General features: G+C 46.7%; 1 protein-coding gene across 4 annotated transcripts in view; it reads left to right on the forward strand.

The window, feature by feature from the left end:
• Positions 1 to 22,459, forward strand: part of fbxl17 (F-box and leucine-rich repeat protein 17) — a 937,144-nt gene that overhangs the window by 299,498 nt on the left and 615,187 nt on the right. For all 4 annotated transcript variants that reach the window (XM_038805146.1, XM_038805144.1, XM_038805143.1 and 1 more), the window contains one exon: positions 2,612 to 2,719. In XM_038805146.1, coding sequence (XP_038661074.1) covers positions 2,612 to 2,719 — 108 coding nt within the window. The remainder of the gene's footprint in view (positions 1 to 2,611; positions 2,720 to 22,459) is intronic.

Below are 22,459 nucleotides of genomic sequence, written 5' to 3' on the forward strand. Positions count from 1 at the left end.
TATTTCGGAATCCTTGACTTTAAGAAGAGATATGTCAAATGGAAAAGGAGGAGCAACTGCCCCGATATTAAAAGATGACAACATAAGTAAAAAGCATTTTGTTGTGCTGCACACCTACAGTTGCAATTCGTACTGTGCTACAATCTCACAGGTGCGAACTGGCTTCTGGTTCATTGTTCATTTGTGAGTTCAGATAGTGCCTAACCTATCAGCTAATTTTTCAAAAAATATGCATTCTTTCATGGGATATGGGCATTGTTAGCCCAAAGTGCCCTTGAGAAAGTGGTGGTGAGTTTTTTTCTTGAACCGCTGCAGACCATGTGGTGTCGGTACATTGCCAGTGCTGTTAGGGAGGGAGTTTCAGGACTTTCACCCGTGCTAGTGAAGGAACAGCAATACACTTCTAAATCAAGAAGGTGTGTGGCTTGGAAGGGAACGTGCAGGTTGGGATGTTCCCATGCATCTGCTGCCTTTATCCTCTAGGCAGTAGAAGTTGTGGGTTTGGATGGTCTTGTCGAAGGAGCCTTGGCGAGTTGCTGCAGTTTATTTTATGTATGATAGACAATCCTGCCGCTGAATGTCAAGCGATCTGCTTTGACCTAAATGGTGTCAAAACCTCTTGACTGTTGTTGGAGCTGCAGTCATCCAGCAAGTGAAGAATATTCCATCACACCCCTGACTTGTGCATTGTGAATGGTCAATGGGGTTTGGTGGGTTTGGAGGTGAGTTACTCTCATCAGCATTCCTAGCCTCTGACCAGCTCTTGGAACAACAGTATTTATATGATTGGTATGGCTCAGTTTCTGATCAATGGTAATTCTCTGGATATTGATGGTATGCGATTCAGTGATGACCATGCCTTTGAATGTCAAGGGGAGATGGTTAGATTTTTTCTTGTCGGAGATGGTCTTTCCCTGACATTTGTGTGGCTTAAATGCTACTTGCCACTTGTCAGCCCAAGCTGAAATGTTATTCAGGTCTTGCTGCATATGGACATGGGCTACTTCAGTTTCTGAAGAATCACAAATGCTGAACATCGTGCAATCATCAGTGAATATCTTTGCTTCTGACCTTATGATGGGGAGAAGGTCATTGATGAAACAGCTGAAGATGGTTGGGCCTTGGACACTGTTCTGAGGAAGTGATGTCCCGGGACTGAGACGATTAATCTCCAACAACTACCACCAGCTTTCTTTATGCTAGGAATGATTCCAACGATTGGAGACCTGACCTCAGATTCTCATTGACTCCAGTTTTACGAGGGCTCCTTGATGGTGTATTCTGTCACATGCAGCCATGACGTCAAGGACAGTCACTGTCACCTCAACTTTGGTATTTGCAGCCAAGCCCAATACTGTATTTAATTTTATTTTATTTCTACCAGGAGAGGGCATCCTGATTGATTTTCCCCTTCCCTAGCCCACATACATGGACTATTTGCGTACAGACCAGGGATCAAATATGGGAGCATCTAGTCTCTGTTGCTCAAAACAGTCAAACGTGGGTTATTGCAACCGCCCGAAGTTTCTTTGGGGAAGTTGATTTCATGAATTTCTGATTTAAATCAGATGACCGAGTCTTGCATACTTGGTGACTACTTTTATTTTCTGATTGATTTGAGCGATGCTTCTTGTTTGCTAAAACTAGAAGAAAGAGAAGCTAAGATGTTTACTGAAGTATAAGTGCAGGGGAAGAAAGAAAGCTAATAGAGAATGGTAAAGAGCAAGGGTGTGAGCAGAAAAAAAACAGAAGCAGTCTGTCTCCTTCAACAGGTAGGCAATGGTGGTTATGATTTCAGTGATTTGTTTTGAAAGAGATTGTGTATTTTAGAGAAATCGAAGGTTTTGTGAAAGCACAATCTGCTGAAATGTTCAGCTGTTTTTATTTTTTTCAGGAACTTTCTGCCCTATTCCCTTATCCCCACATGTACATGTATCTGCTGCAATTAAATTCACCAGCAATGTCATTGGGTGCAGAAGAGTAATGGTTACTGGATCAGTATTTCAGAGCCTTGGACTAAAAGTCCAGAGAATGGGAGTTCAAATCCCAAAATGCAATTGAGAATATTAATTTTGTCTTGAAAAACATGGAAATAAAAGCTGTTAATGGTAAAAGTGACAAATATGCTCTTTGATAAACCCCAGCTGGTTTATTAATATTGGAGGAAACCTGGCCTGGCCTCCAGTCCCACACTAATGTGTTTAACTATGAACTGGACTACTGGTGTGACCTAGCAATCCACTCAGTTTTATAAAACATTCTCAGGGCAACAATGTCCAATTCACCTAACAATCAAATCTTTCGGGACTTTTGTGGGACAGGAGCACCGGGAAGAAATCCACACAGACACAGGGAGAACGTGCAGACTCCGCACAGACAGTGACCCAAGCCGGGAATCAAACCCGGGTCCCTGGCGCTGTGAAGTAACAATGCTAACCACTGTGCTACTATGCCGCCCATTTTGAATGCAGTATAACGACTTTTTTACTGAAATGTTCTTAAGTGTGAGTTGTGCAATGCAGTTGGGTGAAACTTTTCTGGTGATGTACATGTCGTTTTGCAGTTCCTTGAATGTTGAACTAATTTGTTTTTCACACTTCTTTCTGTGTAGGTGACAGATAAATCGGTGAAAGCATTTGCAGAACATTGTCCTCTGCTGCAATATGTGGGCTTTATGGGTTGCTCAGTTACATCCCAAGGGGTCATCCACCTCACTAGGGTAAGTACTTGCTGGTAACCACTTGTCTTAACTGTCTGTAATTACTGTCAGACCTGTGATCCATGACAATAATTTTGAAGAGGTATGGAATGAAGTGGAACATGAAAGAATTATTGATTCTGCTGCTGCGCCACCAACACCTTGGCATAATTTAAAAGTTCAGACATTAGTTGAGCTCCATGTCTGGTAAGGACTGTTATGGACCAAATACCACTTCTCAAGAATAAAAGCATAAAATGCAGGCTTGACAGCATCTGTGGAGAGAGAAGCAGAGGTAACATTTCAGGTCATGACTGCTTCTTAATACATTTTATCACTGTTAAAATGTATTCCATACAGATGTTTCTTGTGTTGAAATGGAAAGAGAAATACCCATTAGCTACCTCAAATATTTTAACACAATAGATGTAAATGGGAGTTTCAAGCTGATTGCGAGATAAAAAACTAAGTTTGGTTTGAAAAAGTTACATGAGATAAATTCCACTATTATTTTGTCCGTTCAACAAGAATAAGGGGCAATAATTTCCGTTCAGCAACTGCGATGACCCGCCATTGGACAGTGGCAGGATCTTATGATCCCCCCGTTGTCAATGGGGTTTCTCATTAAATGCACCCAGTGCTGCCTGGAAACAAGTGGCTGGGGTGCGCCGTTGGCAGGACCGAATATTCCCACTGGCATGAATGGCCGGAAAGTTCTGGCCAAGTTGTTACTGACAGGAGAAAGACTGGCAAATTGTACTTATTTTGTCTTACCACCTAGTCTGTAAGCAGAAGGTTTTGTGAATTATTTTTTAAAGTAGCTGGTAGCGTCTTCTCCCAAACCCCTGGTTTGTGTAATTCAATTTGTTAACACCCCACAGTAAATTTGTGTTATGATTAATTCATAATGTTAGTTTGTTTTAAATTTGAAACCTGGGACACATGTGTCTGCGCGCGCACACACCACACACAGACCACATGTGCACGGGTACACAAACGCCACATGTGCACGCCACGCACACACATACCACATGCTCACACACATACCACATGCGCGCACACATATGCACACCACATGGACACATACGCACACCACATGGACACATACGCACACCACATGGACACATACGCACACCACATGGACACATACGCACACCGCATGGACGCATACGCACACCACATGGACACATACGCACACCACATGGACACACACACATATGCACATGTACACACACAAATTCAGAAAAACATACACAGGAGAGGAGAGAGAAAAAATTAATGGTACAAGGACCACAGAAATGAAGATTAGTTCATGTGATTTCCAAAGTCCAACGAGGAATTCTTTCACGCAGGAATTCAAGTTCGACTGACTGAAGATAGGAGTTTTAGGATTCATTGTGCAGATGGTATGCATATTGCAGATGACTGAATCGATCCGGCAGGTTATGGTCAGTAATCGTCCAGCAGAGAATGGGCTTGGAGGAGCTGAGAGATGGTACCCCGCATGCACGCTGAGCCAGGCAGCTGGAGTCCTTTACTGTTTCATGTCAAAACAGCAGACTCTTTCTCAGTTCCCAAAGGCGCATAGAGATTTCAAAATGGTCAGTCGAGTAATGTGACCTTCTTTTGCTGCAGTGGCTTCAAAAGGGATGTTTCTCCAGTGTCTGGAATTGGCTTTGATTTCAGGACTGATAATACCCCAGTCATTAGTTGTTAGAAGAGTACCATCCATATTGAGGGTCTGGTGTGTGAAGCCATTGTCTAGGCAGATCCTCTGACTTTGCGTGCAAGGTGAGCTTATCAGATGCAAATGATATCCTTTTGAAATGGCCTTGGACAATTCCAAGTGTGATACAAATCTGTTCGCAGCTCTGTAATCATAATGAGTTTTAACGTGCAAGGCTCCACATTTTTGTGATTACAAGAGGTCTGTACAATGAAGTGTGGGATGCCTCCAGCTGAGAAAAGAATTATTTTGTTTTTGTAACTCCTGGGAGCAGCTCCCAGACAAAGGGCTAACTCATTGGTCATGTGACTTGCAGCAACCATCTTTTTGATTCAACATTCATTTTGAACAGTGATAAGAATAAAGATATGGGGCTGGAATCTCTGTTTTTGGACTAAGTCCCCATGCCATCGTGAAAACTGTGGTCTTTTACGCCAGGAAAACTGGCATCAAAATGGCACAGATTCACCGTTTTGCTGGGGGCTAGCAGGCAGCCATCGTAGAGCTCGCAGCTCCAGCTGCCGGTACGGCCCCTATCACTTCCGGGGTCAGAGGCCGCGCATGCACATGGCGGTGGCCTCCAGTGGCCACGCTGTGCTCCATGGCGGGCTCAGCCCGTGGACCTGGACCGGCAAATTAGTGTCCCGCATTGGCCGTTCGTGCGCCCCACCTGCCTGCCGACAGGCCCTCCCCCGACTGTGGTGGCCCTGGACTGAGACCGCATGTCGGAGAAAGAATATCCGAATCAGCGGTATGCTGGAAGGCGTGGAGGGGAAGACCCCTGTTCTTCGAGGACTTGCTCTCACATTTTCTCAAGCTGGAAGTGAAGGCTGGGCATTTTAAATTGGAAAGAGTGCATCCCTATCTTTGAGGCCAAGGGATGGTTTTCATTCCAGGCCCTTAATCATCCGCTTCCACAACCTTAAAGATCCCTAGAAGGTCCTGGAGATGTCAAGGCATGGTGGGACTTGGCTTCATGAGGGAATGAGGATTTCCTTCTTCCAGGACTTTTCCATGGTGACACAGACCAAGTGCCGAGGCTTTGATGATGTCTGACGAGAACTCCAGGCTGCTTGAGGGAATTCTGCTATGCTTTATCCTGCATCCATGAAGATTCTATCTGATGACTCTTTCAAATCGTTCAGTAATCCAACTATTGCCTTGGCCTTCATTTAATCCATGAGGCAAAGGATATGTTTTGAATCTCGGACTAACTCAAGCTCCTCCAATCAATATCATGGCAGTGTTGTCTGATTTTATTATCTTTTATCCTGTTATAGGGAGTTGCTATTACATGTGCACTGATTGAATGTCTTCTGCTTCTGGAGTTTTGCGGGACTAGTATTATCTAACCTTAGTCATGGTAGATATGCCTTGTGTTTATTGTCCATCGTCTTTCTTCTACTTTCCAAGTGTTAATCATGGCAGATCGAGATGCGCCATTGTCGAAGGGTGGGTGGTGGTGGATACATATCTTCATGGGTGGATTAAAATGCAGGATGTGCATTCGATTCCCATTTCCTTATTGGCCTTTCTTTCCTTCCCCTTGTTCTGGAGAGGGTATCCAGGTGGTAATGAAAGTATGGCCATGGGGTTAATTCTATGGGTCCTCAGTTTTAATGAGGAATGTCCCCTTAGATCTATTGTGGTTGTGATTCTTTTATCTCATTTTTATTACTAAAAGAGAGTTTCTGTATTTGTTGACTCTATATCCTACTTTGGTGCATACAGGTGTTCTACCCTTGGAAAGGAATGATTTGGGGATGCTCTGGTCTAAAATGGGTCAGAGGAAGGAGTAATAGTGAACACCTGATTGTGGTACGAAAATATGTCTTCTTTTTTCTGTGGCCTAACTAATGGCTGCAGTTAATGTTAAAATTTGCTCATGGAATGTATGGGGCATCCATCATTATTTCAGAAGGAAAAAGATTCCCTCCTTTCTGAAGAAAGAGAAGCTCAACATAGCCTCACTGCACAAAACTAATTTGGATCATCAGGAACATTTAAAATTGAAGTGAGATTGGATGGGGCAGGTGTTCTTTGTATCCTTTTCATCAAGTATAATAATCTTATAATAACTTTTCATTATTGTCATAAGTAGGCTTACATTAACACTTCATTTAAGTTACTGTGAACATTCCCTAGTGCCACATTCGGGCGCCTGTTTGGGTCCATTGAGGGAGAATTCAAAATGTCCAATTCACCGAACATGACTTGTGGCGGGACCTGTAGGAAACCCATGCAGACACAGGGAAAACGTGCAGACACAAGGAGAACGTGCAGTCTCCGCACAGACAGTGACCCAATCCGGGAATCAAACCCAGGTCCCTGGCGCTGTGAGGCAACGGTGCTAACTACTGTGTTACCGTGTCGCAGGCGGGTGGCAATCCTTATCAGTAAGAATATCCCTTTTAACGTTAAAACTTTCATGAAGGACAACGGAGGTAGATATTCAATTATTAGAGGCACAGTGCATGGGGATGTTATTTCATTAATGAATATTTACGCATCCCTGAATTATTCTCTGGAGTTCAGTACTAAGCTTTTTTGCATTTTGCTGAGTTGACCTTGGCTAATTCGTTCGTGGTTGGCAACTTTAACTGCCATCTGAACTCCCTGGTCGATAAGCTCCCGGTCATTAATAACACCCCACGTTGCAGGCTAGGACGTTGGCCTCTGCTTGTGAGGAGGTTGGTTATGTAGACATTTGGAGGATTTTACACACTAACGGGACTTTACTTTTTCAGTCCAGCATCTGTCACTGTCTGTGCGGAGTCTGCACGTTTTCCCCGCGTCTGCGTGGGTTTCCTCTGGGTGCTTTGGTTTCCTCCCATAGTCCAAAGACGTGTAGGTTAGGTGGATTTCGGCACGCTAAATTGCCCTTAAATTCGGTGGGGTTACTGGTTTACGGGGATAGGGTGGAGGTGTGGGCTTAAGTGGAGTGCTGTTTCTAAGAGCCGGTGCAGACTCGATGGGCCGAATGGCCTCCTTCTGCACTGTAAATTCTATGATCTCTCAACGTCATACTAGAATGGACGATCTTGCACTTGGTGTCCACTTGCTGCATAGGTGTGTTCTCTTGCTGCATAGGTAGTATTATAATCTTGGACCATGCCCCTGTCTTCTTAGAATTTTTGCTTATAGGCTCTCCATTCCCTGGTCAAGAACATGGAGGTTTATTGCCTCCCTGATAAGAGATGCATCATTCAATATGCACTTTAGAAAAAAGTTTGCATTCTTCCTGTCAATTAATTTGAGCCCAGGTATTTCTTCTTCCATTTTTTGGGAGACATGTCAGGTTTATGATCGGGGGGCTGGTTATTTCTAATAAAGCTAATAATAGATGCAAGATGCTGGAGAGTCAGCTAAGGCTGGAGGGCTATTTGATGAAGGCAGAGGAGAGGTATATGAAGGCTCCCAATAGGACTGTGTATGGCATCAAGGAGCCCTAGCAAAATGAGTCAATGGGAATCAGTGGGAAAACTCTCCGCTGGTTAGAGTCTGGCACAAAGGAAGATGGTTCTCACTCTTTTAGAACAATGTGAGGTAACCTTATTGAGACACATTGAACTCACCTCCTGACCACCCCCAAAGCTTATCCACCATCTGCAAGGCACAAGTTAGGAGCGTAATGGAATACTCTCCACTTGCCTGGATAAGTGCAGCTCCAACAACACTCAAGAAACTCTCAAGATGCACTGCAGTAACTCGCCAAAGTTCCTGAGGCAACATCTTCCAAACCCACGACCAGTACCAGCTAGAAGGACAAGAGCAGCTGTAGGACATCATTGCAGGAGTTCCTCAGGCCCAACCATTTTCAGCTGTTTCATCAATGACCTTCCTTCCATCATAGAGTTGGAAGTGGGAATGTTCGTAGATGATTGCACAATGTTCAGCAGCATTCGCAACTCCTTAGATAATGAAGAAGACCATGTCCAAATGCAACAAGGCCTGGGGAATATCCAAGCTTGGGCTGACAAAGGCAAGTTACATTCAAGCCACACAAGTGCCAGGCAATAACCATCTCCGATAAGAGAGGATCTAGCCATCATCCTTGACATTCAATGGCATTACCATCGCTGAATCCCCCACAATTAACATCCTGGGTGTTACCATTGATCAGAAACTGGACTAGCTATATCAATACTGTGACTACCAGGGCAGGTCAAAGTCTAGGAATCCTACAGCGAGTAACTCACCTCCAGACCACCCCCAAAGCTTGTCCACCATCTGCAAGGCACAAGTTAGGAGCGTAATGGATTACTCTCCACTTGCCTGGATAAGTGCAGCTCCAGCAACACTCAAGAAACTCTCAAGATGCACTGCAGTAACTCGCCAAAGTTCCTGAGGCAACATCTTCCAAACCCACGACCAGTACCAGCTAGAAGGACAAGAGCAGCAGATACCTGGAAACCCCATATCTTTGAGATTCCCCTCCAAGTCACTTGCCATCCTGACTTGGAAAAATATCGCAGCTCCTTCACTGTCACTGGGTCAAAATCCCAGAACTCCCTCCCTAACAGCACTGTGGGTGTACCTACATCTCAGGCACTGCAGCAGTTCAAGAAGGCAGCTCACCACCATCTTCTGGAGCACAGCTTGGGATGGGCAATAAACGCTGGTGAACCAGCGATGCCCATATCCCGTAAATGAATTTTGAAAAAAGGCAGTTGAAGGAGGTTCGGTAATCCCCTCTGTGCGGCTTGCGGGAGGGAAAAGGGTAAAGAAGACAGAGGAGATAAATGGAGTTTTCAGGGAATTTTATGCAGGAGTATACAAGACTGGACAGTCTAGTGATGTGTGGTGGGTATGAAGAATTTCTTTTCGCCTTTGAAGCTCTTTGGGGCTCTTAATGCTCTTTTTAAGGAGCTTCAGCTTATATGTATTCCTTATATGTATTCAGCGCAGTAAGGGCTAAACGCCTGGGTTAGTGTGTGTATGACTGTATGGTTTTCAAGATAAGCAAACAGTTTGCCAACAAGGGATAATTAAAGCATCGTAAAAGTTGGACTAATGGAATTTTGTTCATGTAAAGAAGGTTCTCTGGGGACTAGATATTAGAAATCGGGCACGATTCTTCCCAAAAAATGTCTTGAACGTTATTTTGAGCATCTTTAGAACATAGAACATAGAACAGTACAGCACAGAACAGGCCCTTCGGCCCTCAATGTTGTGCCGAGCAATGATCACCCCACTCAAACCCACATATCCACCCTATACCCGTAACCCAACAACCCCCACCCCCATTAACCTTACTTTTATTAGGACACTACGGGCAATTTAGCATGGCCAATCCACCTAACCCGCACATCTTTGGACTGTGGGAGGAAACCGGAGCACCCGGAGGAAACCCACGCACACAGGGGGAGGACGTGCAGACTCCACACAGACAGTGACCCAGCCTGGAATCGAACCTGGGACCCTGGAGCTGTGAAGCATTTATGCTAACCACCATGCTACCCTGCTTCCCCAAGGAGGGGTGTTTACCACCAGCATTTTGGGTGAGATCCAGCCCCCCCCCCCCCCCCCCCCCCCCCCCCCCCCGGGGGCCAATTTCCCCAATTGATGGTGGCTAGTAAATAGGATCTTGCTTGGTGGTTGGCGCTCCCGATTTCATGGCTTGGGAGGATCGCCCTAATTAAAATGAACGTATTGCCTCAATTTTTATGTGCTTTGCTAATGCTGCTCATAAGAGTCGTTAAAGATATTAATGGAATGATTAGTACATTTATTTGGAACAAACAAAAACCTCACCTTAGATTTGTTAAGCCCCAGTTACCAGGAGCTGTGGGTTGGTTGGGTCTCCCGAATATTAGGCTACGTCAAATGACCTCTCATCTTAAACTCATCAGAGACTGGGTTAGAATGGATCTGGCATCCATATGGCTCAACATTGAAGTAGAGCAGTCAGTTTTCCCTCTACCGGCTTTGTTGTTTTATGGTGACATTAAGGTGGGCTTTGCTAAGTGTGAGAATCTTGTTATTTTTCATACTCTTAGAGCGTGGATGTTAGTCCACCAACTAGAAGGGGGATCTAAGTTGACACCTGCTCTTTCTCCTATCCAATTGACCGTGGATTCGATACCTGGAGAGAGGGAGCGACATTTGTAGGCTGGGAGACATGTTCAGAGATGCTTCCTTGTCACACATGAGTAGCTATGTCTGCAATTTGGCATCCCAAGGCAACTCTAGTTTTGTCTGTACTGGTTTTGCACTGCTTTTTCTGTTATTTGTTGTGTTTATTGGTTTAAAAAAAGGGGAAAGAAACAGAATAAAATATATTTAAAGAGAAGGAAAGATATAAGATTCTGAAGGGGCTTGAGTGGGTGGATGCTGAGAGGTTATTTTCTCTGGTTCTGAATCTAGAACACATGGGCACTGTCGTGACCTCTGTGGGGTTAATGTGGAATCAGTAGCACCACATGATCACTAGAGGGCCGGACCAACAGAGGTATAAAGGCAACCACATTGGGTCTCTCTCTCTCTCTCGCTCTCTCTTGTGGGTATACTGTGACCAAGGCAGTATCAGATTAGTTCAGATGGTTAATGGAGTTACGTATAGTTACTGTAGTTAGATCTTGTTAACCTTAAAACTAGTATCAATGTTAAAGTAAAGACCTCATGCAATTATTGTTATAGTTACTCAATAAACCTTTTGTTACCACTGGACGAGTTCGAGTCTTCTTCATCGAGATTCAGAAGACCTCATCTGTAACCAAGGTTTGAGTAACACATATTACACTCCGTAGTATATCAAGACACACAGAGAAGTCTAATGAAAGATAATACAGGAGCGTAATAAAAGAGGCACAATCTCAGTATAAGGGGCCAATCATTTGGGAATGAGAAGATAAATTTATTTTCTCAAAAGGTTGTGAATCATTTGGAATTGTCCACCTCAGAGGGTTGTGGATACTCCATTGTTGAGATAGATTTTTGTGTCTCAGGGAATCAAGGGAAATGGGAAAGTGGAGTTTTTTTTTGAGCGGGCAGCCATTATCATATTGATTTGTGGAGCAGGTTCACAGGGCTGTATGGCATACTTCTACTATTTCTTATGTTTTTATATGGTGTAAGCATATCCGAGGTGGTCATCTGTCTAGTAAATGTACTAATTACAGGAGAGTCTAAAGAGGAGCATCTAGCAAATCTCGAACAAATCTTAAAGAGATTCAAGAAGGCCGGAGTAAGTAAGGTTACCAGGTGTGGGAGTCATCTCAGGCTTATTTAAGAAGGGGTTTTGAAGCTCACTCCCAGTGAGCATTCACAGTGAGACAGCAAGACACATTCAGAGTGAGACAAGAATGAGTTTGGGAGCTGGGAATTTGAAGCTAGGTGGGAATTCGAGGCTTGGTGGGAGGAAGTGCTTCTTATCCCTTGATTTGTTGCACAAATTTCCAGTCGGTGGCCTTGCCTTGCTGTAGGTGATGGTAAGGGAGAGAGCTGATTGGTGAGTGGCAGGTAAGTCCTTCAGAAATCCAGAGTGCAGTCTGGGAAGGCAAGTTATATTTGTGTCTGTGTCTCTCTGTGTTTTCAAATTGGGGAGAAATTATGTCACAGTAAAGCTGTGACCTGATTGGCTGGTTGTGAATTGGTGTTAAATTTGAAAAAAAAACATTAAAAAGTTAATTAATTTATGAGGTTTGGGAGTACCTAAACCTGAGATTAGTATTTAGCATTTAATTTTATAGTAAAAATCTAGCGCCAGGGACCATCTGGTTAATTGTATCTTAATCTAATAACTATTTGAGTATTTATGTTGAATTAATTAACTGGTGCTTAAATGTCACTCAGTGGGGTGCCATGCTCTAACTGTGAGATGTGGGAGATCTGTGATGCTTCCACTGTTCCGGTCGACGACATCTGCAGGAAGTGTAACCAATGGCAGCTCCTCACAAGCTGCGTGGTTTGGTTGGAGTAATAGTAAATAATAATAATCCTTATTATTGTCACAAGTAGTTTACATTAACACTGAAATGAAGTTGCTGTGAAAAGCCCCTAGGCGCCACATTCCGGCGCCTATTCGGGTACACTGAGGGAGAATTTAGAATGTCCAATTCACCTAACAAGCAGCTCTTTTGGGACTTTTGGGAGGAAACCGGAGCACTGGGAGAATGTGCAGACTCCGCACAGACAGTGACCCAAGCGAGAATTGAACATGGGACCCTGGTGTGTGAAGCAACATGTGCTACAGTGCCACTCTAATTGGATGCACTTAGGAGCATGCTGATGGGGGAAAGTGTTAGAGATAGGAGTTATAAAGACATGGTCACACACAATGTGCAGGCAGCCAGATTGGTGATGCTGGAAAGGGCAGGCAGTCAGTGCAGGAATTCTGTCTGGCTGTCCCCTTCTCTGACAAGTATACTGTTTTGGATACTGTTGGGGGGGGGGGGGGAGATAGCCTGTGAGGGGAAAACATCAGCAGCCAGAATAGTGGCACCACAACTGGCTCTGTTGCTCAGCAGGGGAGGGCAAAATGCAGGGGGGCGATAGTGAGAGGGGACTTTAGGGGCAACAGGGTAGCATGGTGGTTAGCATAAATGCTTCACAGCTCCAGGGTCCCAGGTTCGATTCCCGGCTGGGTCACTGTCTGTGTGGAGTCTGCACGTCCTCCCCCTGTGTGCGTGGGTTTCCTCCGGGTGCTCCGGTTTCCTCCCACAGTCCAAAGATGTGCGGGTTAGGTGGATTGGCCATGCTAAATTGCCCGTAGTGTCCTAATAAAAGTAAGGTTAAGGGGGGGGTTGTTGGGTTACGGGTATAGGGTGGATACGTGGGTTTGAGTAGGGTGATCATGGCTTGGCACAACATTGAGGGCCGAAGGGCCTGTTCTGTGCTGTACTGTTCTATGTTCTATGTTCTATAATAAGGGGCACAGATGGGTGCTTCTGTGGACGTGAAAGAGACTCCAGGATGGTATGTTGCCTCCCTGGTGCTCGGATCAAGGATGTCTCTGAACGAACACATGACATCCTGTAGAGGGTGAACAGCCAGAGATCGTAGCACACATAGGTACCAGTGATGCACGATCAATTGCACAAAAGACTCAGATTGGTACAACTGTGGCTTTATTGCAGTCAGATGCGTGGCCTCCTACTGCAGCTGGCGAAATGGCAGATCAGAGGAGGACACGCATATTTATACGCCTCCTTGTGGGCGGAGCTATCCGGCAGGGGCTACCGCCGAACCTGTAGTGGAGATCCTACCTTACATCCACTAATACAGGTGCCCACAGTGATTCACCACATTCACCCCCAGTTAAAAATGAGTCCGGTGGGGGTGGCGTGGAACTATATACAATGTTGCAAATAATTTACAGTGGGGAGGGGAAAAAATGTCCATTTTAATGGTCCGGTGCCCATCAGAGGTTCAGTCGATCCGGTGCTTTGACGGTTCACTGGGAGCGACGTAACGGTGGCGGAGATGTCGGTGCTGGTGTCGCCGACGTCGGTGCAGGTGGTGTTGGTGCTGGCCAGTAGTCGGATGACCCCAGGGGTGTGCCGAAATGTTCATCGTCCTCTTGCGTGGGCAGGAGAAGGAGGGATGGACCTGGTGGGGTTAATGTTGGGAGCGTCGGGGGAGGGGAGGGTGGCGCCTGGGTGGGGGAGTGTGTTGGAGTGGAGCCTGATGGAACCAGGTCCCTGAGGGAGAGACGGTATCTTGGTGGCTATCGGGGAACTCCACGTAGGCATACTGGGGTTGGCGTGGAGCAAGTGTACCCTGTCCACCAAGGGGTCCGGCTTGTGGAGTCAGACGTGCCTACGGAGCAGGACCGGTCCAGGAGCTGCGAGCCAAGTTGGGAGCGATACCCCGGATGTGGACGGTTGCATCTAAATTGGAGGGGCAACAATATCCTGGCTGGGAGATTTGCTAGTCACTCAGGAGGATTTAAACTAGTATGGCAGGGGGTGGGAACCAGAGCATTAGCTTAGAAGGTGTAACAACAGAAGGGGAAAAAGAGAACAAAAATAAGAGAACAACTTATCCTGTCTGCTCAAATGCAATGGTTTGAAGTGTATTTGTTTTAACGCCAGATGAATAGTAGTTAAGGCAGATGAACTTAGAGCACCTATTAGTATTTGGAACTAGGATGTTGTGGATCACAGAAACGTGGTTAAAGGAGGGCAGGATTGACAGCTGAACATTGAAGGATATAGATGCTTCAGGAGAGATAGAGAGGGATGTAAAAGGGATGGGGAGTAGCATTTATGGCTAAAGAGAATATTATAGCCATACTGTGGGAGGGCACCTCGGAAGGCTCATACAATGAGGCAATCTAGGTAGAGCATAAGAACAGGAATGGAGCAATCGCAATGTTGGGGGTTTATTACAGACCTCCCAACTGCCAGTGAGAGATAGAGGAGCAGATAGGTGAAGAGATTTTGGATGGATGCAAAAGTAACAGGGTTGTTGTGGTAGGGATTTCACTTTCCCTTATATTGACTGGAACTCACTTGAAATGAAAAAAATGAAAATCGCTTATTGTCACGAGTATGCTTCAATTAAGTTACTGTGAAAAGCCCCTAGTCGCCACATTCCGGCCCCTGTCCGGGGAGGCTGGTACGGAATCGAACCGTGCTGCTGGCCTGCTTTAAAAGCCAACGATTTAGCTGAGTGAGCTAAACCAGCCCCTGGCTTAGTGGCTTGGATGGAGCATAGTTTGTTAGGTGTACCCAGGAAGGCTTCTTGATGCAATATGTAAAACGTCCAATGAGGAAAGGCAGTACTGGACCTGGTATTGGGGAATGGGCCTGGACAGGTGGTTGAGGTTTCAGTAGGGGAACATTTTGGGAGTAGTGACCACAATTCTGTAAGTTTTAGGGTACTTTTGGATAGGAATGGAGGTAAGGTGCTAAACTGGGGAAAGGCAAATTACAATAACATTAGACAGGAATTGAAGAATTTGGAATGGGTGTGTTAATTGGAGGATAAATCAACATCGGACATGTGGGAGTCTTTCAAGCGACAACAGTTGATTAGGATTCAGGGAAGTGACTTTCTTGAGAGAACAAAGGAGAAGTATGGGAAGAAAAAGGAGGCATTTGTACGGTCTAGAACGGTGGGGATAGTCAAAACTATTGAGTATAAAGAATCTTCTGTACTGCAGGTATTCTATGATTCTATTTTCTATGAAAGTTGTTACATATTCTGGAGCAGAACTGTTATAGTTTCAGCTGAGCTGGTACAATATGTAAAGCTGCTACCTGAAGCAGTTTATATACTTTGAGCAGTTATTATAGAACCAACATGCCACCTTCTGACTTCAGAGGGCTTGCATTTTAATCAATAATGTCCTCAAGTCACATTAAATCAATGGCCACGTATTATTTTGAAAAAGTGTTCAACATGAATCCTCCAAGACTGCTTTATGGGCAGTAGCGATGGCTTAAATGTCTTTGATCTGTGAAGGGAAAACTATGTATTTCGAAAAATACTCAAGGTGTATCCTTCAATACTCAAGGCGCATGCTGTCGAGCCTCAAGGCTCTGCCAGTACTCTCTTCAGATAGCTGATGAAAGGTGCGGGGTTCTGCTACAGCAGGGCATTCTTTCCCAGCTACCTCTCCTCAAGCAAAATACATTAGCATACTTCTGTAGGTTTCTCATTTCACGTGTGGAAACACTGTAGTTTCCTCCTGTCAACCCCTTATGCCAAGAAGATCATTTTCACCGATGCTCTCCATGTGACTTTCCTGACTTAATCGGATTCAATCTCTTCCTGAAATCTTATCTATTTAGCATTGGACCAGATAGCAGCTTCAGTCCAATGCTGCCAGCTGGATGTGGGTTAGATCAGAGACTAAGCAAATGAGGAATTGAATATGTCTTTGCTTTGCACCTGAGTACTTAAATCAGTTTTCTTGCATGTGCTTGTTTAGAATATCAGGGGAGAGTTTTTTTTAATAAAATATATTTTATTAAAATATCAATAACAAAAAATACTAAGAAAAGAAAGAACAACCCCCCCCCCTCGGTGTATACAAAAAGGAAGAAATAAATTAACGCCCGTCATTAGCAAAGTACAAATATACACGTCCCTTCAACCCAAAACAAAGAGACGACCCCTCCCCCCGGGTTGCTGCTGCTGCTGGCCTTTTTCTACCGTTCTGCCAGGAAATCTAGGAATGGTTGCCACCTCCTGAAGAACCCCTGCACTAATCCCCTTGGGGCAAATTTCACCCTCTCCAATTTAATAAACCCCGCCATATCGTTGATCCAGGCCTCCACGCTTGGGGGCCTCGCATCCTTCCACTGAAGAAGAATCTTCCGCCGGGCTACTAGGGACGCAAAGGCCAGAATGCCGGCCTCTTTCGCCTCCTTCAGTCCCTTCTCCTCTGCAACCCCAAATATTGTGAGCCCCCAGCCCGGTTTGACCCCAGATCCTATCACCCTCGACACTGTCCTTGCTATGCCCTTCCAAAATTTCCCCAGTGCTGGGCATGCCCAGAACACATGGGCATGGTTTGCTGGGCTCCCTGAGCACCTAATACACCTGCCTCGCTCCCAAAGAACCGGCTCATCCTTGTCCCGGTCATGTGAGCCCTATGCAGCACCTTAAACTGTATGAGGCTAAGCCTCGCACAAGAAGAGGAGTTCACCCTTCTTAGGGCGTCCGCCCACGTCCCCTCCTCAGTCTCCTCACCCAGCTCCTCCTCCCATTTTCCCTTCAGCTTCTCCACCGAGGCCTCGTCTACCTCCTACATCACTTGGTTCGTTGCCGAGATCCTCCCCTATCCAACCCACACCCCCGAGAACACCCTGTCCTGGACCCCCCGCGGCGGCAACAGAGGGAACTCCGCCATCTGCCGCCTGACAAACGCCCTTACCTGCATGTACCTAAAGGTGTTCCCCGGGGGGAGCCCGAACTTCCCTTCCAGCTCACCCAGGCTCGCAAACCTCCCGTCTACAAACAGGTCCCTCAACCTCCTAACACCTGCCCTGTGCCAACTCAGGAACCCGTTGTCAATTCTCCCTGGGACAAACCGGTGGTTCTCCCATATCGGGGACCCCATCGAGGCCCCCACCTCCCCCCTGTGCCGTCTCCATTGCCCCCAGATTCTGAGGGTAGCCACCACCACCGGGCTCGTGGTATACCTCGTTGGAGGGAGCGGCCGCGGCGCCGTTACCAGCGCCTCCAGGCTCGTGCCCACACACGACGCCATATCCATCCTCTTCCATGCTGCCCCTTCCCCGTCCATCACCCACTTACCCACCATCGCTGCGTTGGCAGCCCAATAATACCCACAGAGGTTGGGCAGCGCCAGCCCCCCCATCCCTGCCGCGCTCCAGGAACACCCTTCTCACCCTCGGGGTCCCGTGTGCCCACACAAACCCCGTAATGTTCCTGTCAACCCGCCTGAAAAAGGCCTTTGGGATAAGGATGGAGAGGCACTGGAACAGGAACAGAAATCTCGGGAGCATCGTCATCTTGACTGATTGCACCCTACCCGCCAAAGACAGCGGCAGCATGTCCCATCTCTTAAACTCCTCCATTTTCTCCACCAGCCTTGTGAGGTTAAGCTTATGCAAGGCCTCCCAGCTCCTGGCCACCTGAATTTCCAAGTTCCTGAAGCTCCTCTCCGCCCTTTTTAGTGGGAGCCTACCAATCCCCCCCCTCCTGGTCCCCCGGGTGTACAACGAACAGCTCACTCTTCCCCAAGTTGAGCTTGTACCCTGAGAAATCCCCAAATTCCCTGAGAATCCTCAGCACCTCCAGCATTCCCCCCACCGGGTCCGCCACATACAGCAATAGGTCATCCGCATAAAGCGACACTCGGTGTTCCTCCCGACCCCGCACCAGCCCCCTCCAGTTCCTCAACTCCCTCAGCGCCATGGCCAGGGGTTCAATTGCCAGCGCAAAAAGCAGGGGGGACAAGGGACACCCCTGCCTCGTCCCTCGGTATAACCGAAAATACTCCGACCTCCTCCTATTCGTGGCTACGCTCGCCATCGGGGCCTCATATAACAGCCTCACCCAACTGACAAACCCCTCCCCAAACCTAAATCTTTCCAGCACCTCCCACAAGTACCCCCACTCAACCCTATCAAAGGCCTTCTCAGCCTCCCCTTCTACAGCCGGCATCATTATAACATTCAAGAGCCTCCGTATGTTAGTATTCAGCTGCCTCCCTTTCACGAATCCCGTTTGATCCTCGTGGATAACCTGCGGCACACAGTCTTCTATCCTCGTGGCTAAAATCTTTGCCAGCTGCTTGGCGTCCACATTTAAGAGTGAGATCGGCCTGTATACCCACACTGCAGGGGATCCTTGTCCTGCTTAAGGATCAAGGAAATCGGCGCCCGACACATCGTCGGAGGCAGAGCCCCCCCTTCCCTTGCCTCGTTGAAGGTCCTAACCAACAGTGGGCCCAACAGGTCTGCATACATCTTCTAGAATTCGACCGGGAACCCATCCGGCCCCGGCGCCTTCCCCGACTGCATGCCCCCTATCCCTTTGACCAGCTCCTCCAGCTCAACTGGCGTCCCCAGTCCCTCCACCTGTCCCTCCTCCACCCTCGAGAATCTCAGCCGGTCCAAAAAGCGCCCCATCCCCCCCTCCTCCGCTGGGGGTTCGGACCGATACAGTTCCTCATAAAAGTCCCTGAAGACCCTATTAATGTCTACCCCCCTTTGGACCACATTCCCTTCCCTATCCTTAACTCCACCAATCTCCCTGGCCGCATCCAGCTTACGGAGCTGGTGCGCCAGCATCCTGCTCGCCTTCTCCCCACATTCATACACCGTACCCTGTGCCTTCCTCCACTGAGTTTCCGCCTTTCTGGTGGTCAACAAGTCGAACTCAGCCTGGAGACTACGCCGCTCCCTTAGCTATCCCTCCTGCGGAGCCTCCGCGTATCTCCTGTCCACCCTCACCATCTCCCCCACCAGTCTCTCCCTCTCTCTCTGCTCTCTCCTCTCCCTATGGGCTCGAATGGAGATCAACTCCCCCCTGACCACCGCCTTCAGCGCCTCCCAGACCGTCCCCATTCGGACCTCCCCATTGTCATTGGCCTCCAGGTACCTCTCGAAACATCCTCGAACCCGCCTGCCCACCTCCTCGTCCGCCAGCAGCCCCACCTCCAAGCGCCAAGCGGGCGCTGGTCTCTCTCCTCCCCCAGCTCGAGGTCCACCCAGTGCGGGGCATGGTCAGAAATGGCTATCGCCGAATACTCTGCATCCTCCACCCTCGCAATCAGCGCCCTACTCAACGAAAAAATCAATCCGGGAATAGGCCTTATGCACATGGGAAAAGTATGAAAATTCTCTGGCCCTGGGCCTCGCAAACCTCCATGGATCCACCCCTCCCATCTGGTCCATAAACCCTCTCAACACCGTAGCCGTCGCTGGCCTCCTACCCGTCCTGGATCTGGATTGATCCAGTGCCGGATCCAGCACCGTGTTAAAATCCCCCCCAATTATCAGGCCCCCCGCCTCTAAATCTGGAATCTGGCCCAACATGCGCCGCATGAAACCCGCATTGTCCCACTTCGGGGCGTATACATTGACCAGCACCACCCGCTCCCCCTGCAGCTTGCCGCTTACCATCACGTAACTCCCGCCGCTGTCTGCCACCACATTTCCCGCCTCAAACGACACCAGGAGAGAGTTTTTAATAGACCTTTCCTGGAAAAACTGATTCCACTCATGCTAATTGCATGGAATGTGTATCACAAGGTGATGGGTTCACTCACAATTGCCTCGATCAATAATTGCAATCAATAAACTATAGAGAAGATCTATAACTGTGAATACTCTGGAACTAAGGTTTTAAAATTAAAGAGATGGCGATTTAGGGCAGTACTGTGGCCCTGCTGCCTCACGGCGCCGAGGTCCCAGGTTCGATCCCGGCTCTGGGTCACTGTCCGTGTGGGGTTTGCACATTCTCCCCTTGTTTGTGTGGGTTTCATCCCCACAACCCAAAGATGTGCAGGCTAGGTGCGTGCAGGCTAGGTGCATTGGCCATGCTAAATTGCCCCTTAATTGGAAGAAATTAATTGGGTCCTCTAAATTTATAAAAAAAAGAGATGGTGATTTTTGTATCGTCTAACACTAATTGTTTGCTACTGTCTTCTTGTAATCAAGTTGCACTTTTCATGACACAAATTAAGCATACATCTGAATGCAAGAGAGATAATGGGGAGCACGGTCGCACAAGTGGATAGCACTGTGGCTTCACCGCGCCAGGGTCCCAGGTTTGATTCACCGCTGGGTCACTGTCGGCACGTTGCGTGGGTTTCCTCCGGGTGCTCTGGTTTCCTCCCACAGCCCAAAGATGTGCAGGTTAGGTGGATTGGCCATGATGAATTGCCCTTAGTGACCAAAAAAGGTGTGGAGGGGTTATTGGGTTACTGGGATAGGGTGGAAGTGAGGGCTTAAGTGGGTCGGTACAGACTCGATGGGCCAAATAGCCTCCTTCTGCACTGTATGTTCTATGATCTATGTTCTATTTGAAGAACACGGAGTGAACCCAAACTTCTGATGAAGGGTAATTTACCTGTAACATTAACTTTAATTTATCTCTCTACAGAAACTTTCTAATTTGCTGAGCACTTCCAACATTTTCTGCTTTTATTTCAGATTTTTAGCATTTGTGGTATTTTGCTCGTATGTAATTCCTGAGGCCAGGTGTCTAAAGCTGAAAACAGTGTTCCGAATAGGATCTGACCAATGCTCTGGGTGACTGAAGTATTCATTCCTCCCCTTGTATCCCAACCCCCTTTGACTTGGATAAAGGCAAAAATTTCATTTACCATTGATTATTTTTAGACTTGTCCATTACTTTTTAGTGATTTGTGCACTTGGGTACTTAAATTCTTTGTTCATTCACAGCTTAATCTCTCACTGTTAAGAAAATGTTCTAGTTTGCCTTTCTAGGATCCCAAATAGACCTCACACTAAAGTCCACTTGACATAACTTGAGTCTGAAAACGAATTCTGAAAATGATCATTTTGCGATCTTCTGCAAGAAAATTATCTCAGTCACTTCAGGATTCTTATGATTTTTCTTTTACCGTGAGGCAGGAAGGAAGAATGAAGAAATTAAATTGGTTAAGAAAAAGCACTGGATTTCAGATTCTTGATTTTGGTTTATCGCTGTTGTTGCAAAGCAATGATGTGTCTCTGGCGCATTTGTGGAAAAGCCAAGCCAGAGTTGAGTAAACCCATCGACCAGTTCCGGCATTAAGTTTTTTCACAAGTTGATGGGATACGTAGACATCATGCTGCTCTTGATCATAATGAAAATTTCACAGAGGAGAACATCACTTCTGTGTGGATGTGAGTGCAACAAATGCCAATATATCATGATTTTAATGACTTGATTGCTGATCAGCTATCTGGCTTTAGCAGGCAGTTGGAAATTGCTTCTTCAGGATACCATTAGCTCCACAGTTTCCCTCCAGGCTGTTTATTATAAATGTTCGGTGCACAGTGTTTTTTTTATTTCCTTTTTTTTTCTGCTTGCCACCACATGGCATTCATTGTCTTATAAGCATTCAGAAAGGCAACCTTAGGTTATTGAAGAAATGAAACCTATTATGTTGCATGAAGGTGCTATACTGTACCTACATGGTCTAACACAATAGCCTACTTAGACCATATCACCGTAATGATGTAGGAGCAGCAGTAGGCCATTCAGCCTATTGAGTTTGCTCCGCCACTCGATCATGGCTGATATGTTTCTCACCCCCATTCTCCTGCCTTCTCCCCATAACCCTGATTCTCTTATTAATCAAGAACCTATATATTTCTGCCTTAAAGGCATGCATTGACTTGGTCTCCACACCTTCTGCGGCAATGAGTTCCACAGATTCACTGCCCACTGGCTGAAGAAATTCCTCCTCATGTCAGTTTTTTTTCAGTAAATTTAGAGTATCCAAATCATTTTTTCCAATTAAGGGGCAATTTAGTGTGGCCAATCCACCTAGCCTGCACACCTTTGGGTTGTGCGGGCAAAACCCACGCAAACACGGGGAGAATGTGCAAACTCCACATGGACGGTGACCCAGAGCTGGGATCGAACCTGTGACCTCGGCG

Source organism: Scyliorhinus canicula, chromosome 8 (assembly GCF_902713615.1).
Source record: "Scyliorhinus canicula chromosome 8, sScyCan1.1, whole genome shotgun sequence".
Lineage (NCBI taxonomy): Eukaryota > Metazoa > Chordata > Chondrichthyes > Carcharhiniformes > Scyliorhinidae > Scyliorhinus > Scyliorhinus canicula.